Below are 25,112 nucleotides of genomic sequence, written 5' to 3'. Positions count from 1 at the left end.
TGGCCCAGGCATGTATTGAACCAGCAACCCTTGGGTTACAAGTCAAACACTTTACCAACTTAGCTGTCTTGGATTTTTGTATGAATAAGAATTGGTTTTAAGCAAAACAGTCGAATTTCAATAATTTGGCACAAATAATAAAATATGTGCCCATGTAGGAATTAATGCATAAAGTTTTTGTATGTATCATTGTGTGGGTATGTTTGCATGGGAAGACATAATTGGGTCTTTCAACCATAGTGTTATGGTGTACCATATCTCACCAGTGATATGCCCATTTTCAAAAATAAGCTCTTCCACCTTAATTTGAGAAACTTGAAGCAGAGATGGTCTCCATTATTAAGACCCATAAAAACATTTATAGTTTAGCTTGTCTTCATTTCATTTAGTGTTCAAGGCACCCCATCCCCCAACATATTGTACAACAGGTATTGTGTTCAAACAGCAAAATAACCAGATGATGATGATAATGACAGTGATGGAGATGATGATGATAATGACAGTGATGTAGATGATGATGATAATGACAGTGATGTAGATGATGATAATGACAGTGATGGAAATGATGGTTATGTTGACAGTGTCAAACTTGAGCCACTTATGAAGTATTTGTCTAATCATGGAATGTGAATTTATGAAAAAGTACCAGGTGGTTTTGTTTGATGGATTATGCTGTTCAGCCAAATATGGATTATCTATAATAATAATTCTTTCGTTAATTTCATTTGTCTTTTACAGACCATTGTATTGGATGCCACATCTACCACGACAAAAATGACACAGGTAAGTACAAAAAGTTTTTAAAAAACTGATTGAGGAGTGTGGAGAATTTGACTGGGGAGAAATGAAACTTGTGCTGGCTGATCAGATTTGTTTGAAGAATTAATCTGACTTGCTAAACATTTTAAGGGATTCATTTCTTTCCCCCTTTTATAATTGGTCATGGTAATGAGTTGCGACAGCTGGATATGCTCATTTCATACGTGGAATAAAGTGCACATATCCAAATTACATGGTAAATTCTATAATACTTTTAGTTTTTATTGCATTTTAATTTCTAGATTACTTTTTAGTTTTAATGCCCCCAAAATTCATTGGAATTACTAAGTGCTCATTGACTTAACCCATTTATCTGAATACGCCTGTGGTTGTAGTATCCCATTTTATCCTGAATAAGACTAAGGTTGTACTCTACTACATATGTGTGTAGTGTCTCTAGAAACATGTGTTACACCTCAAAGATATTTGTGTACTTCTTCACCAACACATCAGATGGTTAAGACATGCATGCGCAGTAAAATTTTTAAAAAAAATCGTGGTTGGAAAAGAAATTGTTGGTTTGAAATTTGATCAATAAAATGATGGACAACAACTCTGATGTAAACATGGATGTTGATAGTGAGGGTAGTGACATTGAAGTTGACGGTTTGGATGATTCTGATGATAATATTGACTTAAATGATGGGTTAGAATGGAATCAAGTTGATTGAAAGAGATGATGCATGGCTTTTTGACAGTGATTCAGAGAATGAAGCTGACTTTGAAGGCTTTCAAGAGAAAAGGGTCTGGGATGATTTTTCACCTCAGTTCCTGCCACGATTTAAATTGATAGAAGCGGCAACTGTTCAACACCCAGAAGAAGCCAATGCACAACATTACTTTGAGTTACTTTGGTATGATTTAATCTGGAACAAACTTGATGAAACAAACCGTAACGCTGAACAGAAGAGTAGAAAAAATCCCCCCCTCACCAAAGTCACTAAGATGGATGCCAGTCGATATTCCCCCAATGAAGGTCTTTATAGGCTTATGTTTTGCCATGGGAATAATTTGTCTTCCATCAAGACATAATTATTGGCAACAAAATAAGCATATATTTGTCACTTCCTTCAATAAAATCATGTCTTGTAACAGATCAGATTTGGTGATACTTGCATCTCCATGACAACGAAGAACACGCTGCAGAGCCTCAGCCAGAGGGAAGACTAGATATATTAAAGAAAATTAGATGGTACCTGGATTATTTAAACCAGAGATTTTCATCAAATTTCGTACCAAAAACAAATGTATATATGGATGAAAGCATGATAAAATTCAAAGAAAGACTCTATTTTAGGCAGTATCTCCCAGCAATGCCAACAAAATGGGTGGGGATGAAGCTATGGAGTATGGCCGACAGCTCAACTGGATACATGCACAGATTCCAGGTTTACACAGGCAAAGAAGATGGGCAAGAAAAGGGGCTGGCTTACAGAGTGGTAATGGATCTCTGCTCACACATGTTTGGAAAAAATCTGACAGTCTATTTTGACAACTTTTACAAAAACACAGATTTATTGAGAGACTTGCATACTAGAGGGGTGATGGCCTGTGGAACAGTCTGTAACAATAGGAAGGGGTTTCCAAAAGAGTTGCTGCCAAAAGGGCTGAAACTGAAGAAACATGAATACAAAGTCGCACAGAATGATGAATTTACATTTTGTGTATGGCAAGATACAAAAGCTTTTTGTGTCTTGTCAGATTTTCATGACCCATCATCTTGTGGCTTTGTAAACAGATGTTCTGGTGTGGCTGTTCAGCAACAGGTTGAAGTTCCCAAAATGCTATCAGATTACCAACAAAACATGAAGGGAGTAGATCTCTGTGACCAGATGGTTAGGTACCATCTTCTTCACCACCAGGCCAAAAAATGGTGGCATCAAATTTTCTTTTACCTAATGGAAACTTCGGCATACAATGCATATGTGATTGCAAGGGACACAAATCTAGAGAGAGTCAAAACTATGTGGCCAACATTTCAGAGCTATCTGGGGGACCTAGTTGCATCTCTGGTTGGTGACACTAGAGCTGGAAAGGCTGCAGCACTTGTTTCAGAGCCTACTAGAGGAACATTGCAACATACCATTGAAAAAATGTTTGACAGAAAAAAAACCTCATGAATGTTCACTGGCCGCTCAACCTAGAGAGAGAAGAGGGTAACAGTATTTGGTTGCAGGGAATGCAATGTCCCTGTTCATACTGAATGCCAGGGAAAACACATTTCTAGGTGTACAAATGCTTAAAAGCTGATGTTTAGACAACAACTGATGTAGAATTGTGTTTTAAAAATGAAATATGTCTTTGCAATGCGATGTGGACATTTTATTCACCATTAAAGTAATATTGTTATTACTGACATAGTGATGATGTGGTCTTCACAATTTAGACAAAAATTGTACTGATTAATTACCTTTATCTTACTGAAAGATTTCTAGGACTAATTTGTGACAAGTTTTATTTCTAGGAGTAATTTGTCACAAGTTTTCATGAGAAACTGCACGCTGAAGTACATGTTCTAGAATGTGAAGTAAACAAATTGTGCCAGGTGTTTTGTTTTCAATTTTAGTAAAATTATTATAAATTTTGAACTAACAGTGCTAGAAACTTCAAATATGGACCAACATACTATAAACAGAATTATCTTTATTTTATTCACATACTATTAGGAGCATTTCATTCATCTTCATAAACAAAAGATTCACTGAGCATCATGGTAAGATTTTTAATTTGTTTTTTGTTTCTCTCAGGTCTAATTTCAAAATACATTTGTGAGCATGTACATTGGTAAGTGATAACAAAACATTTATCACTGTGTTGCAAATTGTATTACTATTTCAGAGATACATAGTTTTGTATACTTTAAAAAATAAATAACAATGTTACAACATTTTAGTAAACATGGTGAAGGTCATCATAATTTGTGCTGTATGATGATCCATTTTACCACAATGTATTTTAAATTGCTTCTCAGGAATCAGGCAGTGCAGTTGAAATTGGTAAACAGGATAAAATGGGTAATACATTATTTTGGAATTATTGAGATGTCATTGAAAGACATTTTGGGTTGCATCATTGTGGTATATCAGAACATTCAAGCATATTAGAATTGATTCGAAACATTCTATATTTTTAGACTTGTTATTGGATGTTTAGGATTATTAGGGATTTAAATCACACTGCAGTGTCTTTTGAATTTTCATTTTGTATTGTAGGGAATTAAATTGTGTGATGATTTTGCTTAAATTGTTGGCTTCATTTTCTTTCTTGACATATTTTAAGACCGAAAGTAATTACAATTTAAAACATAATATATGCATGTACTCCACTTCTCTCAGTACCACTCCTCCAGAGTTTTGTCCCTGGGTGGAACAATGGGGTCAAGATATGCTATGAAGACTTATATTGGCTAAAGTGTTTATACAGTTACCAAAAGGCAGAAAACAACACCATGTTATGACATTGTCCATCTTTACATCTGTACTTTTTTCATTTGAAGAGAATACATTTTTCTCTACCATTACCAAACATTATAACTAACTTTCAAAAGTCAGGGTCACATGGTCTTTAAGGATTGGGATTTTTTCAGCACAATACCATGACTTTTATAGCCGATATCTTGACCAGTTTTTTTAAAAATTCCTTGCATTTAAGATAAAAAAAGACATTCTTTTTGGATATAAAAGTTCAGATATCAGGGTTACATGGGCAATAAGAAGAGAAAACGTGATTCATGATATGTTGAATTTTTGTATTACCCGCTTTGACCAGATGTGGATGGCTTGCATTTGAGTCAAATATGATGTCTTTTAATATTTTGGCATGGGAAGGTGAAAGCTCAATGTCACCTGGACTGAAAGGAAAAATAATTTCTATAGAACTACTTAAGTTCATTACCACATGTTATGACTAAATTTTGTGGATGGCTTGCATATGAGACAAAGAAAACATAAGTTAGTTTGGGTGAAAGTTCAAAGTCAGAGGGACTTCAACATGGCAGATAGTTTCACAAAATAACTCAAGTTCTTTTGCCACAAGCCAAGACCAAACTTTGTGGATGGCTTGCATATGAGACAAGAAGGGCACATTTTGATAGTTGGGGTCAAAGGTCAAAGCCACAGAGACTGAAAGAAGAAAAATGGTTTGCACAAAAAACTCGATATGGTGTATAATGTACTGTTTATGGTTCTTTTGTTGGTTACGTTTTTCTCATCATTTATATTTTGTAACCCCTCACGCTGTTCATGTTATATTATTAGATTAATTTCATTTGAAGACTCCCATCATACCAGTACCACTCATGATCATTGTTTCTTCCCCTAGGTAATGACATGATGTTAGTAATGATATTGTAGACATATTTTGGTAACAGTTTGTTCATCACATATGTTTCAAAACCTCTTGACCAATTATCTTCTCTTGTCATAGAATATATCACCATTATCATGACATAATGATCTTTTGCATTTCACCACTTTTGTCCTTGGGTGGGGCTGTTGGGTCAAGAAGTACATGGAGGACACATTTTGTTAAAGTTTTTGTTCCTCACTCATATTTAAAAAGGATTTACCCAGTGTACTTCTTTTGGGAACAGAACTTAATTATGCACTTTCCTTCCTAACTTTATTATCCGTGCTGCTGGGTCATGCCCTTGTGAGTTCCATGGGGTTAATATTCTGTTCATGCGTTGGGTTCAGGCAGCTCTTTCTTTTTATAACCCATTTCAGTTTATATTTGGATCATTACATTTTCCTTTCCTCCTTTACCTTTGTTTCACCTGGATTATGTCCTAGAATGAGTCCATGGGATCAAGAAGTAGAAAACTTTTTCGGTTATTTTTTAAAAAAATATTAAGAGTCCCTTGCACATTTCAGTTTATTTTTGAAGTTTATATAATCTAATACTTCCATTTCTCCCTAATCCACTGTTTCCTTTGGTTGGGGCTCATAGGGTCAGGAAGGCTTTGTTTTTTCATCATATTATTTTTCAACAAATCTGTACTTTTCGAGTATAGTATCATCACATGCTCAGACTTTTCCTTTCCAGCATATATTATTCCTGCTCATTTGTTATATTTTTGGATGATGCCACTAGGTCTGTTACTAATGTCTAAATAGTTGTTACCCTGTTTGAAATATAACTGTTGATAAATACTTCACTTATACTCCTTAGTGTTCCTATAATTTGGGTAATGGGGTTATACCCTTTGATAAATCATTTTCTAGGCGCCTACCATGTGTTCTTAAAACATTTCTTATTTAGAAATGGGACGTGAGTTGATTTTTTTATTTCAATTAATTACAAAATTAACAAAACTGGACAATAATTTATTTTTTTAAAACTTAAATGCTACTGTTTTGTTTTTCAGGATCAACCCAGCCCTATCATGAAGAAAGGCAGAAGTTTGCAGAAAGTAAGAACTCTTTGGCTTAGAGAATTTTGACCTCTTATGGACAAAAGTGAAATCGCCCTTAAATTTTATAATTACAACAACAAGGCATAACAATCCTCCTTAGTTGTAGGTCATAGGAAACTTTGAAAATACTTCTTTGTGTATGGTTTTTTATTAGACAAGGCTAGAAGTTGAGATTTCAAGCACTTGCATCTTTTTATGAGATCTAAATGCTTTAGTAATACACACAAATCATTTGTAAAACTCTTAGGTCAATGAATTCAGAAAAATACACATGCATTATTCCAAAATGTTAACTATGGTTTGCTTTGGCATTTACTGTTACATAAGCCGCTTCACATGTAGCTTAATAATGTACATGTACACACTGGTAATACACAGTGGACTAGGGCAATTAGGTATTTGCTCTGCACAACCCCAGAATAATGTATTTCAGAAACAATTTGACCCCACTAACTTTGACAGTGCATTAATTTAATTTTATGAATATTCAGCTGTTGTTACTGATATAAAAACCTCCAGTCTTTCATTGTTCTTGGCAAAGTAACTAATTTTGTAAATTTACATTTTGATTTTCTGTTAGTTTTTGAAAAACAAATATTATTAGGCTTTCTGTGTCGATTTTTTAAAATCTTAATAAATAGTCATTGATTGATGTTTTAAATGATTCAAAGACAGCATATTTTGTGTTAAACTTATACTTCCTGATGTTTTGTTTTAAATGGATATAACAAATCTAGCAGCTGGGTTCTGATTTTTTCCAGTAATACTCAGAATTGGAGTCCAAAACTGTTTAGGCATATTCAAAAAAAACTTAACCATTGAAAAATAATTATTTGAAAACATAATTACTTGTTAATATGAAGGTTTGAATTCAGATTGCTAGTAATTGTGATGCCAAAATATTGTATATGGGTGAGAATTTCTAAAGGAATTCTTATGTCAGAAATATGGCATACTAATTTTTTTTTAATATTGTCATTTGCATTAAGGTGGAACTGAAGATTGTAAATAAAATAAAAAATAAAGAAGACAGTTTAACATAAATAACATTTTTAAAAAAGTCAACCAAAATTAGTTTAAAACTTCTCGAGATATTAAATTAAGCAAATTTCAGGGGAGATAACTTTGGTTACTCATTAATACTCATGACTTTTAGTAAGGTTGTGAAAGAGTTACAAATGTTAATGATCTCTTGTAACAAAAAGCAGTATTAAGAAAAAAGATGTAGGAGATGGTGCTACACAGTTGAATAGTTATTTTTGATAAATTTTGCAGCACTCAAAATTGAAATTTAAACATGTTAGATGATGTAAATAAAATTTTAAAAAATTCTTCCAATCTCAGCAATATATAATAATATTTATTCCTTCACATTTATAGAAGTATTTATCTGAAAATACTGATCAAGAGAAAACGGTTAGCTGTATTTGTAGTTTTTATTCGAAATAATAAAATAGTTGATAGAAAATTGTCATAAGTCCTTAATACTAAGAACCACTGGCTTACAGGTTAATAAAGGTAACTGGTTAAAAAAAATTGCACTAAAACAAGATAAATTTGATACCCAATGAAGAGTTAAGGACTCCCAGGTCTGAGAGTTAAAATTAAGTTTTAAGCGATCAGAGCTTAATTTTTAGAAGTCATTTATTTCATACTTGGTTTATTTAGTTATCATTATTTATCATATTTATTTATTTACTGTGAAATTATTTCCAGTTTATGTGCCAAATGTATTGTATATATCATAATTTCAATGTATGTGCCCATTTCATATATGGTATGCAAGACAGAAACTTTAATATTAATATTATTTAGAGATATATATTATATCTACTGGAGTGGATATTACCTACTGCTAGTTTCCAGTTTGACCATGAATGAAAATGGTGAAAGTCTTGTTATTGCTACTCCTGAACAGAATGACCTTACATGTACAGTTAAATTTATGTTCTGAATTGTTGTTGAATTCAGTATTTTCTGTATTACTTTTTTCTGTATCAGGAATGGCCAGTTAATTGCACTTGCCAGTCGATATTTTAAGTATACCATTTAAATATAGCTCAGAATAATGTAATGTTTTAACTCAGCTCAGATCATTCTGTTATTTTAGGATATCATTGTTTTTTGTTTTCCAAGGGAGTTGTTTAAGTGTTTACTAGAGACATTTTACCAAACCAATTTTTCCTTTTTAGTTCTACTTGCCATAGACCAGGATAGCTTATGGGATGGTGTGTTGTTCATAATCCATCCTTCTGTCTGTTAGTGCAAGTTTGTTATCACTACTCCTCCTAAACTACCAGGATTGCCATAAAAACTTGACATACATTTTCATTCCATGTCCTAGTTGGTCCAAAATGAAAATAGTGACACTCAGACATCTAATATGGCCATCACATCAGCCATCATGAAAATCTTGTTATTGCTACTCCTGAACAATGTGCAAACAGTTCTCTTCTGAACTCAAGGAAAATTGAAGCATGAATTTAAAATGAATAAATTCAGCAAATAATTACCAATACATCAGTGCATATTGTATATGATTGAGGCCACACCATGTGCTTCAAGAGCCCTCACTCACTTATTATCAGAGAATTCCCTCTGCCTCTTCTTTGTTTTTGGATCTTTCAAATATTCTTGACCACCTGTCCCATGGACAGTTTATAATGGGAGAACACTTTCTACTCCATTAGAGTAAAGAAGTTCTTACTCTAGCAGAAAAACCGTGGTTGCCTAAAATTTTGTTGTATGTTACTTAAACTTTGAAATTTCATCTGGGAAATACACACCCTCATTTAGTTTAGCCAATCAGATTTAACTTTCTCTTACTGCCCAAAAATTTTAACACTCCCATCAAAGTCAGAATAATTCTCTCTAGACTGCCTTTATTAATAACTGTCCTGGACAATATCATTTTGTGACACCTGTTTAAGATGGCCAAAGATTTTCCAAAATTTAGGCTCTGGTTTGTCTTAGCTTTGTCATATCCCTCTATATTACCTTATGTTGACATCTCTGTCTCACCCTATTGAATGGACTCTAACTCAATTCACTTATGTCTCCAAACAGGAGAGGTTAACTATTACAAGTTGTCAAGTTATTGTGAGCCTAGCCCATATGTAAGTCTTAATGGTTACGTGTCATGCTGAACACAACAGAATGTACTGTAAAATTGTCGTCAGAATTTCACACCATTACAACGGTCATGTTGAAAACTTGTATTCACAACTTCTTGATGATAAAAATCTTGTTATCACTAAAGAAAATCGGAAATATCGGAATGAAAAATAAATTTTGCACACTGTTCAGTAACAAATTACACTGTATGAAGAGGCCAGGGTAAGGAAGCCAAATGCAGTTTGTAATTTGCAAGGATGTGAAATATTTTTGAATGCTTATTGGATTGCATCCCTTAGTATTAATCTTTTAAAAATCCTTGAGAAAATAAGAACTTCTGTCAAAACAGTTACATCGTCATTTAGTAGTTATGCACAAACAGAATGAAAAGCATATATTGCGTAGTCAGGTTGTTGCACTAGAACTGAGAACAACTCTGTAAACAATACTAGTTTGGTCAACCTCCTCTGTACCAGTATGTATATGTAATATTTATGTTTGCCATTCTTGCTTCAGACATTTTGGGTAAAGACAGCTATTTTATAAATTAATTTTAAAATGATTTACAGGCAGGGACATATTATGGACCCCGAGAAACAAAAGACCAGAGAAGCTTAGAGATACATTGAAAGAAGTAGAGGTAAGAAATATTCTTTGTTTACTTAGGTCATGTGCCTCCTATATACATGTATCTTTTAAAAGAAATTGAAGAAAGTGGCACTAGCATTTACCTGCTGGCAGGTTTATCATTGGATGATAAAGTGGCACTAGCATTTAACTGAAGGCAGGTTTATCATTGGAGATAAAGTGGCACTAGCATTACCTGCTGGCAGGTTTATCATTGGATGATAAAGTGGCACTAGCATTTTTACCTGCTGGCAGGTTTATCATTGGATGATAAAGTGGCACTAGCATTCACCTGCTGGCAGGTTTATCTTTGGATGATAAAGTGGCACTAGCATTTACCTGCTGGCAGGTTTATCTTTGGATGATAACATGGCACCAGCATTTACCTGCTGGCAGGATTATGCAAATTGGATATAATCCTGCCTTTGTGTAAATAAACTACTGTGAGAAAGGATTTTGTCTGTGGTCATCTATTTATACTGATGTATTTCTTGACAATCAGCTATAGTTTAAGTTACATTTTTAGATATTTGATATAAATGCTTTCAGAGTCCTTTTAAAGTCAAACATTTTTAGTTTACCTATACAAAGAAGTCGAGGTAAGAAGATGTGAAAATGCAAAAACCTAACCGAAAGTGACTGCCATTGTTTGTCTGGCTTTGGCTTGTAGGTGATTAAAATGTTATAATTAAGCAAATTTTCTGAGGTGTTCCACAGATCCAACTCTACAACCAATTAAACATGTAACAAAAGAAAACATTGTTATAACAAAGCTTTTAGAATTCCAAAAGCTTTGTTTTAATATTCTTTTATTACATGTTTAATTGCTTGTAGTGTTTGATTTGTGTAGTCTGTCTGAGAAAATAAGCTTAATTGTAACATTGTCATTGATGAAAACAGATGAACATTGGTGGTTGTTGAAATAACTTAGGCATATCAACTAAGCTATAATAAACACACATCATTCATAATTAATAAATATCAAAATCCTAACGAAGGTGACAGGTAACATAGACATGATAATTTCACCTCATTCTTAATTAGTATTTTTGAATCTTGGGATGCTGGTTCATTGCAGTGAGAGCATGAAAATAACTGTTTATTTAGTATTGTTTTAACTTAATATTTTAGCATTTTCCTTTAGCTCTTGTTCTCAGCTTAATAAAATATATGATTGTTTAAAATTTTCTTCCATCCAAACAAATAAAAGACTGCTGGCTAAACGGTTAAATTATGAAAAAAGGTGTTATGGAGAAAGAAAATTTATTCTGCTATTATTACATGTGTGAGTATGTTGACACTTTCCTTGGATGATAAAACTTAATTTATTTTTAAAAAATTGATAACTTGTATTAATACAAATGTATATTGGTTGAACATTTTATCAGCATTACATATTAGTTCATACTGTATTCACACTAGTGTAAATTGTTTGCTATATGAATGTTGAACATCAGTGACACTGACTGTAATCACACTAGTGTAAATTGTTTGCTATATGAATGTTGAACATCAGTGACACTGACTGTAATCACACTAGTGTAAATTGTTTGCTATATGAATGTTGAACATCAGTGACACTGTAATCACACTAGTATAAATTGTTTGCTATATGAATGTTGAACATCAGTGACACTGTAATCACACTAGTTTAAATTGTTTGCTATATGAATGTTGAACATCAGTGGCACCGTAATCACACTAGTATAAATTGTTTGCTATATGAATGTTGAACATCAGTGACACTGACAGTAATCACACTAGTGTAAATTGTTTGCTATATGAATGTTGAACATAAGTGACACTGACTGTAATCACACTAGTGTAAATTGTTTGCTATATGAATGTTGAACATCAGTGACACTGTAATCACACTAGTATAAATTGTTTGCTATATGAATGTTGAACATCAGTGACACTGACAGTAATCACACTAGTATAAATTGTTTGCTGTATGAATGTTGAACATCAGTGACACTGTAATCACACTAGTGTAAATTGTTTGCTATATGAATGTTGAAAATCAGTGACACTGACTGTAATCACACTAGTGTAAATTGTTTGCAATATGAATGTTGAACATCAGTGACACTGACTGTAATCACACTAGTGTAAATTGTTTGCTATATGAATGTTGAACATAAGTGACACTGACTATAATCACACTACTGTAAATTGTTTGCTATATGAATGTTGAACATCAGTGGCACTGACTGTAATCACACTAGTGTAAATTGTTTGCTGTATGAATGTTGAACATCAGTGACACTGACTGTAATCACAGTAGTATAAATTGTTTGCAATATGAATGTTGAACATCAGTGACACTGACTGTAATCACACTAGTATAAATTGTTTGCTGTACGAATGTTGAACATCAGTGACACTGACTGTAATCACACTAGTGTAAATTTTTTGCTGTATGAATGTTGAACATCAGTGACACTGACTGTAATCACACTAGTGTATATTGTTTGCTATATGAATGTTGAACATCAGTGACACTGACAAGTACATGAACAGTTTGAAAAATAAGTGATTAATTTTTGGATAGAATGTTTCTGGGTTACAACATCCTAAATATCCCAGTCCTCTGTGAAATGTTATAAACAATCTCCACTGTATAAAAGATTTTTTAAAAAACATTATTTTGAAAAGGGTCAATATCACTTTAGTCTGAATTTACATTCTGCATGGTAATGTTTGCAATGGCTACTGGAGACTAGTGAAAGTAGAGGTGAGCTATGTAATTGTTGGTTATGCTCTGGTTCATTTGTTTGTTGGATAGTGTCAGAGTTAAGTTGAAATGACTATTGCCTGTGGTCAGCTTTGCATTCATTTTTGCTCTCATCAGTTAGGAACTATGATTAAGAAAATTAATGAATCATAATTATTTTCTTTACTCTTTGAATTGTGATATAAATTCGAAAAATGCAATGTATTTATGAGATTGTAGACTGGTACCATGTTTAAAATGTTTATTTGTTTTAGTTGCAATTTTTTATATGAAATTTGTATTGATACATAGTATCATATTGAATACTGGAATCTTGTGTAAAAGCCATCTAAAATTGTTGTTGTAGGAACTCCTGTTTCAACATAAGGTCATACAGTGCAGATGGAGAAGTAGGGGAATATATCAGGTAAATTTTTTAGTTTAAATTAAAAGCTGACCTTGTTTACATTTAGCAGCATGTACTTTTTAGGGACCAAGTGGTCTAAAGTGCACGCCTTTACCAATCACTGCCATCTCACCTCTGTCAGCATGGGTTCGAGTCTTGGACTCAGCCAATGAAGGTATGTGGAAAAGCTCCCAGTAGCTTTCCATGGGTTGATGGTTCTTACTGGAGTTTTCCCAGTTTATTCCTCCACCAGATATATTGGCCACCACATATACCTATCATGCCCTGAAAAGTGGTGTTAAAGCCCAAATCAACAACAACAACATTTACTTTTTGATTTCTGTAATTTATTTTCAGGCAGTTCATGGAAGGATGTAATTTGCAAATTAAGTAGTTTGTATGGTCTTATTAGAGTCCCACTCAACCAAGTTAGCAATGTCTCATTTTAGGTGCTGGATTGGGACATCTTTATTAGAGTCCCACACAACCAAGTTAGCAATCTCTCATTTTAGGTACTAGACTGGGACATCTTTATTAGAGTCCCACTCAACCAAGTTAGCAATCTCTCATTTTAGGTGCTGGACTGGGACATCTTTATTAGAGTCCCACACAACCAAGTTAGCAATCTCTCATTTTAGGTGCTGGACTGGGACATCTTTATTAGAGTCCCACTCAACCAAGTTAGCAATCTCTCATTTTAGGTGCTGGACTGGGACATCTTTATTAGAGTCCCACTCAACCAAGTTAGCAATCTCTCATTTTAGGTGCTGGACTGGGACATCTTTATTAGAGTCCCACTCAACCAAGTTAGCAATCTCTCATTTTAGGCGCTGGACTGGGACAGCTGTGTTACATGAATTCATTTCTAGTTTAGATGTGGATATAAAACATTGATACACTACATGAAGAATCCCTGGGGAAAAATCCTTATTTGTCCATGTTTGGCCAAACCTTTATCATCACACTAACAGTTCCCATCCCCAAACTTCTTTTGTACTGCAGAGAAAGAAATCAACTATATAGTATGCAATAAACATATAGTAATGGTCATGTTGCTATAAAATCAAGGGCTATGAACAAGCTTTCTTTGTTGTTGTAGGGTTTAATGCCATATTTCTGCACATGATAGGCTATTCATGGCAGCCAGTATTAATGGTGGAAGAAGAACCTGGTGTAGCAGGCCAAATTAACCCCTGCCCAGATTAATCCCGGGTATAGTTTGGCCCAGGCCAGAGTATACTCTGGGGGATAAAGTGTCCTATGCTAAACTATGCCCGGGGGTATAAAATAGCCTGGGCCAGACCATACCCCTTCAGGCCAGAATATGCCCCACTTGTATATTAAATTAATATTTACTTATCGTTCTGGTCTTTACTTGTAGCAGGAAAACATGAACAATAATCATCACCGCCTTTTCTGAGTTTGTTGAGGTATGTTTTAGCTTCAGGTTAAAGAAATAAGAATACCATTGTGATTTAAAAACTAGAACATATTGATGGGAGTGTTGGAAATATAATAGTTAATCAATACAATTGGACTGGAAGAATGTGAGGTATATATTGTATCATGATATAGGTATAATCTAGCCTAGGCCGCTTTAACCCCAGGTATACTCCGGACTAGGGATATACTATTGCCTGTTACATCTGGAAAACCCCAGAAAGAACCACCGGCACACGAGAAGCTACTGGCAAGCTTTCTCACATACATATTAGCTGAATATGAACAAGCATTTTAGAGGGAGCTTGACCTACATTGAAAATAATAATTCTCCTTGCTAAAAGGTGGAGCAAAAACCCAAAATTTGGGGCATGTCCAGGTAGTATTGAGAAGGTTATAAATATCATTAATAATCGTAACTGTGGACATGATGTAAAATCCCGTGGGAAGGGTAAAATTAAAATTATGCTCATATGGACAATACTACTGTTCTCACCCCCATTAAGTTTTACTTTGAAATGTACAATGTGTATTTTATTTAAAATTATTTGAAAACTTTTAATTTTAAACAAGTTTCCACTTACATGTAAATTTGCCAGTATATTTTACAAAATATATTTTCATCTTTATTTCAGATAGTCCTGAGTAATGGTTGTGTCTTGACATTTACTATGACTGGACACTCAGGAGATGTAGACAGGATCTTAGTTGACAAAACACTCGTAGGAAAACTGAGTGGGGACACCTTATCAGATGGTATGACTAACTCATTTTTATGTAGTTAACATATTTTGTGACTGCTCCTGTGGCCTAGTGGTTAGAATGTCCGCCTTGGAAGCCAGAAGTCGTGGGTTCGAACCCCGGCCAAGTCATACCAGAGACATACAAAAATGGTACTAACAGCTGCCTTGCTAGGTGCTCAGCATTAAGAGGTTAGTTTAGAACTGCTTGGCCTGGTGTCAGGATAATGTGACTGGGTGTGACATCATGATACATGTCTGCGGCATGATGCCTCAGTGCTAGACATCACTATAAACTACCACATTGCAGACATCGTAGTGATATGACTGAAAAATTGTTAAAGCTACGTTAAAAATCCTAATCACACACACAAAACATATTTTGTTATTATGTCCCCCATGTAGCTGGGTACAGCATTGGTTAACAAAATCGACATTTGTCAGAATGAAATGTGGGTTTCAAATGAACATGCCTATAGTTTAGTGCATTATTGGTGAAATGTATGGCAGGTGTTATACAACTCCTTGAGAGAGGTGATTTTATTTGTGTTGCTGTAGATTACTTTGGTCTTGAGCCATGATAGATTCCACATTGGAGAGGGATGCAGTGGGGAAGGTTGAGTTTGTGAGATAGAGGGATTATGTTATTGAGGCAAGCTTGCTGAGTTTCAGTTTTTAGTGGTTGTAGTGTGGTGGGGTGTACTTTGCAGTTTCACTTCCATCATCATGTTATTGGCCTATGCTGACATTTCCTGTAATTGTCTGATTTACAAAACATGGGCCAAAATCTCTTGCATGGGTGAGGGTGTATGTATTGCTTTAATTTGGAATCAAAAGACTTCATTGACGAAGTGATCTCATTCTTAATGATTGAGGATGTTGGAACGGCATCAGTGAAACCATGAGACAAATTTTAGCCTCAAAAATATGAATATAAGCATTTTGAGAAGGACCTTTAATTTGTATTTTTATCATTAGATATAAATATGGGTTAAAATTATGAGGAGGGGTTCAGAGTCTAAATTATAGCTATTCATCAGAATTGATCCCATTAATGTTTGTAAGAAGATGATTATTGCAATGATTATTGCAATGATTAACACATATACCTGTATACTGTAGTGACATTAAGTTGTTTTTCCTTCAAATTCTTTCTGATCACTACTTTTATTGAAGCTTTTATTGAAAGCTTTCTCCATACATCATACAAACTCATGTGTGCATATAGGCTGTAGAATTTTTATCATCAAAATATTTAACTAATGTGCAGATATTTTCCTTAGCTATCCAGTTGCTTCTATAATCATTTTTAACCTCCACTTAACACAGTTGACATCTTCCTATAGTTTCTATATATTGTGCATTCATCTATCTATCTGAAGGTTAACTTCAGTGTGAATAGTTGGATTTCAACCAAATATGGCTTGCAGCTTTGTATTGCTGAATGAGTTCAATTGCCAGCTGTCCACATCATCATTAAAACAGTTACTGTCCGTGACTGCCTTACCTTATGATTTTGCTTTCTCCATAGCGTAGCCACACCAGGCGTTTTTGGATTTTGTCTGAAATTGTCAAGTAGCTTTATATTGATTAGACCAGTTCCCAGCATTCCAAGACAGTATTTACAGTTGTGGACCATGATTACTTATTCTCCTAACTTTATATTGATTAGACCAGTTCCCAGCATTCCAAGACAGTATTTACAGTTATGGACCATGATTACTCATTCTCCTAACTTTGATTGCCAGAGTATAACTTTATGAAAGATTATTTGATTTCAGTGAAATTCAGGGCATGACTTTACGTTGAGGAGGTCTTAAATTAAGTTTATTTTCAGCATTCCTTATCATTGTTCATAGGAGTTATGGCCCCTTCTTCCAGTTATTCATAGGAGTTATAGCCCCTTCTTCCAGTAATTCTAGTTTAGTTTTCAGCAGCATTACTTGACTATTAATTGCTGACTTTCAACAAAATTATGCATGCACTTTTATACAGCTGAGATCCTGATTGAATTATGCATGCAGTTTTATACAGCTGAGATCCTGATTGAATTATGCATGCACTTTTATACAGCTGAGATCCTGATTGAATTATGCATGCAGTTTTATACAGCTGAGATCCTGATTGAATATGAGTTGTAGCATTCAATATCATTTATAGGAATTCAAACCTCTGATTACCCATTCTCTTAACACTTGTAGCTCACCATAGCTTCACAAGGGATTGTTGGATTTTAACAATTTATACTTTGCAACTCCATATTGATGAGGTCTGGATTAAACCTCTTCCAAGCATTTTACACAATTGTTTACTCCTTGATTGCTTTTATTTGTTTATGTAACATATCATTGCCTAGGATTGTTATCTCTCGAGCAAATTTGGTATATGCTTAACATTGTTGAGATCTCACACAAGTTTAATTTTGGACATGTATTTTCCATGAAATTAAATGTAAGGCAACAATATAATTAATTAGTGGAGTGATTGTCCATATTTTCCAGATTTGCTCTTTGCACCAGGACCATCCAGGATTTTAAATACTGCTATAAATTGTTGAGCTCTAGCATGAGTTTGATTGTCAGCATTTTACACCATAATTTGACCAGAATTGGTATGGTCTGTTATCAGTTGTTGTTGCAGTAGCACACGTTTGTTATTACTACTCGCCATAAACTACTTGGAAAATTACCATGAAACTTTATACACATATTCATTCTAAGGTCTTGTGATCAGTAATTAAAATGACTTCTAATATGGCCACTACAGCAGCCATCATGAAACTCTGGTTCTTCCTACTCCTCTTGAATGGAAGGTCATATCAACATGGGGTTTTCACTTTAAAAAATTGATATAATGTCTAGTTGGTTCAGAATGAAAACGGTGCTGTCCAGACATCCAATGTCTGGTTGGTCAAGAATGAAAATGGTTTCCAATATGGCCATCACAGTGGCCATCTTGAAAGACTTGTTTATTCACCTGAACAGATGGTCATATCACCATGGGCTTTTCATTAAATGACTTCTTATGATGTCTAGTTGGACCTGAATGAAAACAGTGCCAATCTGAGATCAAGTATTAGCCACCACTGCCATTATCTTGAAAATCTTGTTATTGCTACTCCTTCTTAATGGAAAGTCATATGACCATGAGACTTTTAATGGTATGTAATTGGTCTTTAATACAACTTATCCCAATCTGATATCTTGAAAATCTTATTGTTGCTCCTCCTAGATAGAAAGTCATATCAACTGTGGTTTTCACCAGAAATTGTATTATTTGGTTGGTACTAAATAAAAACGGTGCAGTTCTGATATCCAGTTTGACCACCATGGCAGCCATCTTGGGAAGTCTTGTTATTGCTACTTCTTCTAAATGGATGGTCATATCAGCATTGGATTTCTGTCTGAAGACTAATTATGATATCAAGTCTTCTAATGGTGTCTAATTTGTCCCAGATGAAATGGAGCTGATGATAAATCCAGCATGGCTGTGGCAGTTGCCAATTTTGAAAATCTTATTGCTCAGCAATACCAGAGAGGGTTTCAAGACACAACAGTTATTCCTTGAATTCCTTGAAAATCGTTTCAGACAATAGAACATCTGTCTGTTTAGGGACTGTTGTTTGTATGGGTATATATCATTAATGTTCGATACACCTATAAAGCATACACCATACACCGTAAAGTTCTTCTTTTTACTGCTGAGAAAAGTTTTGCAGGTGGAACCTTTGTAATGCACCCATCATTAATAACTCAAGTCTATTAATACTATCATTAATATTTTCAGCATATTTAACAGACCAGTTCATGGTTGCAGCTTTTCCTGACAAGCCAAAATTAGATTTTGTGTACTTTGTCAAGAGGCCTCCACTAGGGGAGGCAATCAAGAGGATTGAGAAACTATCTGTCTGGGAACCAAAGGTAAAAGTATATATAAAAGTAATTTAAAATAAAGTTTTTCATATATGTCTGCCAGCCTGTTTGTTTGAAAATAAAGACAGTATTGTATTTTCAGCTCACATGACATGAATGACAGGTCAACTTAAGGTATGGCCCTGCATCAATCATGCATAATCCCGTGTGCATTATGTGTCTCTGAGCATTTGTTATTGTTAGCTTCTCAAGACGCACAGAATCAGTTTTATCAAAACTTTTGACTTCATATAAATGCTGCTGCTCTGGCTGCCATTACTTGACTTGACATTTTAGAAATGCTGGCTGCCATTACTTGACCTGACATTTTAAAAATGCTGGCTGCCATTACTTGACATGACATTTTAAAAATGCTGGCTGCCATTATTTGACATGACATTTTAAAAATGCTGGCTGCCATTACTTGACCTGACATTTTAAAAATGCTGGCTGCCATTACTTGACATGACATTTTAAAAATGCTGGCTGCCATTACTTGACCTGAATTTTAAAAATGCTGGCTGCCATTACTTGACCTGAATTTTAAAAATGCTGGCTGCCATTACTTGACCTGACATTTTAAAAATGCTGGCTGCCATTACTTGACATGACATTTTAAAAATGCTGGCTGCCATTACTTGACCTGAATTTTAAAAATGCTGGCTGCCATTACTTGACCTGAATTTTAAAAATGCTGGCTGCCATTACTTGACATGACATTTTAAAAATGCTGGCTGCCATTACTTGACCTGACATTTTAAAAATGCTGGCTGCCATTACTGGACCTGAATTTTAAAAATGCTGGCTGCCATTACTTGACCTGACATTTTAAAAATGCTGGCTGCCATTACTTGACATGACATTTTAAAAATGCTGGCTGCAATTACTTGACATGACATTTTAAAAATGCTGGCCAAAAGCATTCTGGTATAGATGGATTCCAAATTTTTGTACAATAGATGCCAGTCCACTATAAGATATGGCCAACATTTTTAAAAACAATAAAACCTTGAAACAGTTCTAATCTATAACCACACAGGAGATTTTGATCAACTTTGACTGAAAGACCCTTGCGTGAAAGGCTTAAAAATTTATACAAATAGTGCTGACTTGCCATTAAATATTGCCACTATTAATAAAAATTAAAAAAAACTTGATAACATCTCAACAACTTCTCATCAGAATTTTATCAAACTTGACAAAGTTTTTTGGCATAGCTTACTTTAAAGTATGTACAAAAAATGCTGATGTATTGTCACGATTACTGATTACAATTTCTGATTTATTGTCAGCTATGATCACGATTACTAAAATATTAAAATCTGTAGATGACTTTTTAAAAATCTGTTCAGTGGAATTTGACAACAAGCACTCTGGCTTGAATAACGTTTTTTTTAATAAGTGATGCTGATTAATCAAATATGGCAACTATGACAGAAAACATTTAAGTGATCTGTCAACAGAATTAGACCAATTATATTGAAGTGATTTGTCAACAGAATTAGACCCATTATATTTAAGTGATCTGTTAACAGAATTTGACCAATTTCGACAGAAGGCTGCTTGGCATGATGGGCTTTCAGATTTTTACCATTGTTGATGACTAATATTAGATAGATAATGCTGACATTCTTTCAGATATGTATGAAATGCTAAAAATTGAGAAACCTTATAAGAACAATTTTCGTAACATAAGCAAATCAACACCATTCAAAGAGATCAGCACAGAAAGTATCCTACAGACCGATATTTTGCATTGTGCTGAGTGATCTCAGGTCCACTTGGGATTATCATTTATCTTTTAGGACACTGCACTAGTTGGGACAATCTAAATTGTTTGCAAGAATTATTTTTTAATTCTCTTCAAGTTTTGGAATATTTTAGTTCAGTAATTTTATTCCATGAAGAGAGTTTCTGAAAACTTGTTCTGTGGGCATCATCCATGGTCGATAGGTTTGATTTCCATTTGTTCAGCTAAAATGACTTGTTAATGATCCCAGTTGTGACCCCAAAATCACAAATCAGATTGCTTCAGTAATTTTAGGTGGTTGCAGAAAAGGTCCACTTTTATGGTTGGAATGAATAAGGGTTTTATTTTATCCAAACACACATCTGATGTACTGAAACATTTTGCATAGCAGTAATAATCATACTGCTAGGACCAATCTCCAACTGTTTAATGCATATATACTTGTATTTTGTTATTTTGAGAGAAAAACTTCAACAAAATATAAAATCATTGAATTGCTTGGTATTTAGCAAGGTTGCTTATTTCATTGTGAATAGTAATTTATGAATTAACATTAACTACTGTGCCCAAATGAATATTTACTGTCATAAGCATTAAAATGAAGTATATTTCAGCAGCCTTTCTAATTAACTAAATGATTATAACTTTAATAATCGCTTCAGAGGAGCCATTTTGAAAGGACATTAGGGACAGCTTCTGTCACTGTGGTCTGCATACATCAATTATTTCAATGTCTTTGAATGTATGCATACAGAAGTATACAGAAGCAAAGGAGGAAAACAAAGAATGAAGAAAATTATTTATGATGTCTTGTTTGAAGATTATAGAGCTCTTCTTCTTATAACACACTTTGTTATAAAGAGTTCTGAATACAATGTGGTACCAGTATTTACCACATAAACAAAATCATGCCAATATATAACAATATGTGTTTTAAAAAAAACAAGGTGAAGTTAAGAGTTATATCTTTATTTCCATTTCAAATGACCGTTATTTTGCAAATTTTGTTGGTTCCTATCATACTGCAGTTCTGTATATTGCACTATTCTTAATATATAATGGTTCTATACATATCAAGATTTTCGTTATAATGCAGTTTGCCACATTATGTGGTCATTGGTTATGGACCCTAGCTACTGCATTATAACGAGGGATATCTGTATGTATTGGGAGGACAGGTAGATGATAATTTCTTACTTTTAGAAGTTTTGGGAAAGAAATCATTTTTTTCCTGTCCCAAAATATATGTTATTGCAGTCCATGCTTTAAATTTTTGTATGTTTATATTCATATTTGAATGACAATACTCTTTTCATATTTCTTGAGCATGGATTATTTTTAATAAGAAACATCTTACAAGCTATACAACATACAAGTTATATAAGTATTGATTAAAAATAATTCCATGAAAATGGGCATAGAGTATTCATAAAGTAACCAAAATGACAAAAGAAGCAATCTAGTTGATAAGAATTTATATGTAAGACATTCAAAATAAATAACCAGTATAATGGTTAGAAATAATAACTTACTGAAAAAAATGTTTACATATGTATATTTGTTATTAGAAGTTGACATGGAATTCTATTACACATGAAAAGTATATTGTTACATAATTTAAAACAAGACTAGTGGAATCAAATCTAATTCAACCACTTTTCTAGGGATCAAGATTGGGGTAAAACTTGGTCACAGTATTCTAGTATTTGCATTGATTTCTCAGTGTAAAATATTACAAAATGATGTACCACTCTAGTGGCATAAGTGGTAAGAGCATTTACCTCAGAGTTGGGAGGTGGCTGGTTTGAACACTGGCAGAATCATACCAAAGACTTATAATAATGGTACTAGCAGCTGCCTCGCTTGGTGCTCAGCATTAAGAGGTTAATGTTAGGACTGATTAACCTCATGTCAGGATAATGTGACTGGGTGGGACATGATACTAAATGTCTGCCACATGATGCCCTTGTGCTAGACATCACTATAAAACTGCCACACTGCAGACATCATAGCAAAATGATTAAAATTGTTAAAGCTACATTAAAAATCCAAATCACACAGAGATGAAATTATGTCAAATTCTCATTTTTTATAACTACCTTCTTCAAATTTTGTTCTCATTAGGTCTTTTTGTTGTTAAAAATTATGGGCACAAACCTAATTTCCTAATCCATAGAAGAGACCTTGCTTTATGTTTGCTCACCTGGCCATAGTGGCAAGCTTTTGGTCTGTGTGCATTATATCTTGTAGGTTGTGTGTCCATCAACAATTGCCAATTTAAACTACTCAAAACACACTGAATTAGTTTTTAGCTTATTCAGCAGAGAGCACCCTGGCATTCAGATGGATACAGATTATGCAAATATTACTAAAATGTTTGTGAAAAATAATTTAAACAACTTGAGTCACAATTACTAAAAATAGAAATAAAACACTTTAAATAACATCTGTCAGATAGAAATTTATCCTATTTGACAGAAAGCATTCTGGTATGATGGGTTTTAAAACTTATTCAAAAAAATAATGATCTGTAATCAAATCTGGTCAGTGTTAAAATAGAAAAATCATTAAAGAACCTTTCTCAAGAACCACTGATCAGATTTTGACCAATTTTGACAGAAAATATCTTGGCATGAAGGGCTATAAAATGCTTATAATTTATGCTGATTTGCAATAAAATATGACCACCATTACTAAAAACAGAAAAACCTTGAAATGACAGCTTCTCCAAATTAGGTAGAATTTGACCACACTGGATTGAAAGCATTATGCCACTAAAACCTTGAATGCCTGTGAAAATGATGCTAATCCACTACATGATATGGTTGTTAGGCTGTTATTACTAAAAAATGAATACCTTTAAATGACTTCTTTACTAAAACTGTGGTATAGAATTTGACCAACCTTTTCAGAAAACATCCTGGAATGAAGACCTTTTAAATTTACATAATTTATATAAATGATGTCAGTCTATCATCAGATATGACAAAGATTTAAATAACATCTCAAAAATGGCTGAACTGAATTTTACCAAATTTTATTGAAATAATCTTGGAATAGAGAGCTTTCCAGTTTGTACAAATAACTTTCTCGAAAAACAACTACTGTACAGAGATTAACTAACTTTGACACAAAACGTTTAGTCATAATAGCCTCTAAATACTTGACAAATGATGTTCATGTAACATCAGATATGGTTGAAGAGAGCAAAGCTGGAGAAACCATGAAAACGGTTTTTTTCATAACATATGTAATCAGCATTGTTGGAAGAAATTTTTCAGTATGCTACTGAATCAGATTTTTTGGCCACCTGCTCTTAGCCATGAGACAGTTGTCGGCCACGTGAGCACTATGAGGTCAGCTTGGTTATCTTGTAAAGGCCATTCATTAGTACATTATCATTTTACTTTTGCTTTCATGTTTACAGATCTGCCAGTTGGATTTGCCAGGGCCTGTCGGCAGGAGACTAGAAAGAACTCTCTCTGCAAATATTCATCAAGACATGGTGAGTAATCTTTCTGTTAGCAAGGGTTGAATGCAAGACCAGCCTTTAGTGATGCATTTACTTGCAATCAGTTGTAAAATAATATAATGATATGATTTTGTTGATTTTCTGATGAAGAATAATGCCATACTTTGCCAAAATGTATATCAGATTGGCAAGAAAACAGGGAAGTAGTTTGGGTGGCAGATGGTTATTATGTAAACAAGAACTGGATTGATTTCCAACAATGTAAACCATAATGTCAGCATTGCACACACAACTATAACAACCTTCAAATAAATGGCCCTCTTGTCTGTATTGTAAATGTATCGTAAATATATTGTAAATGTATTTTAAATGTTTTCAAATACTTCGTAATACTGTTGGTGTGTTCTAACAATTATAGAAAAAATGTCGGTTTGAACTTTCAACTGAAATTCAATTGCTAATTGAAAAATCCCAATAAGACTGCAAAGTTTTGTATATGAAACAATTAATGGACAACATAATTAGAACTTTTATGGGTTTGATGGTTTATGAAAAATTTGAAACTACAAAATATTACAGACAGTATAATAAGTCAGTAGTTGGCAAAGGTAAAGAATTGTGCTTTCTGAGTTCCACTGCATATTTGTTTCATTAACATGGAAGACCAGTTCTATCTAAATTATCTAATGGACCCAATTCAACGT

At 33.8% G+C, this 25,112-nt stretch overlaps 1 protein-coding gene across 2 annotated transcripts in view; it reads left to right on the top strand.

The window, feature by feature from the left end:
• Window positions 1–703: 703 nt before the first annotated feature.
• The window catches only part of LOC149804325 (WD repeat-containing and planar cell polarity effector protein fritz homolog), a 98,834-nt gene continuing 74,425 nt past the window's right edge, over window positions 704–25,112 (top strand). For both annotated transcript variants that reach the window (XM_089938815.1, XM_089938823.1), the window contains exons 1-7: window positions 704–783; window positions 6,185–6,229; window positions 9,916–9,986; window positions 13,057–13,116; window positions 15,171–15,291; window positions 19,062–19,195; window positions 24,364–24,441. In XM_089938815.1, the coding sequence (XP_089794941.1) occupies window positions 15,207–15,291; window positions 19,062–19,195; window positions 24,364–24,441 (297 nt within the window). In that variant the 5' untranslated portion in view covers window positions 704–783; window positions 6,185–6,229; window positions 9,916–9,986; window positions 13,057–13,116; window positions 15,171–15,206. The remainder of the gene's footprint in view (window positions 784–6,184; window positions 6,230–9,915; window positions 9,987–13,056; window positions 13,117–15,170; window positions 15,292–19,061; window positions 19,196–24,363; window positions 24,442–25,112) is intronic.

Source organism: Sinohyriopsis cumingii, chromosome 2, assembly GCF_028554795.1.
Source record: "Sinohyriopsis cumingii isolate HCF-2022 chromosome 2, ASM2855479v2, whole genome shotgun sequence".
In the NCBI taxonomy this organism is placed as follows: domain Eukaryota; kingdom Metazoa; phylum Mollusca; class Bivalvia; order Unionida; family Unionidae; genus Sinohyriopsis; species Sinohyriopsis cumingii.
This window is presented reverse-complemented; position numbering and strand designations above follow the sequence as displayed.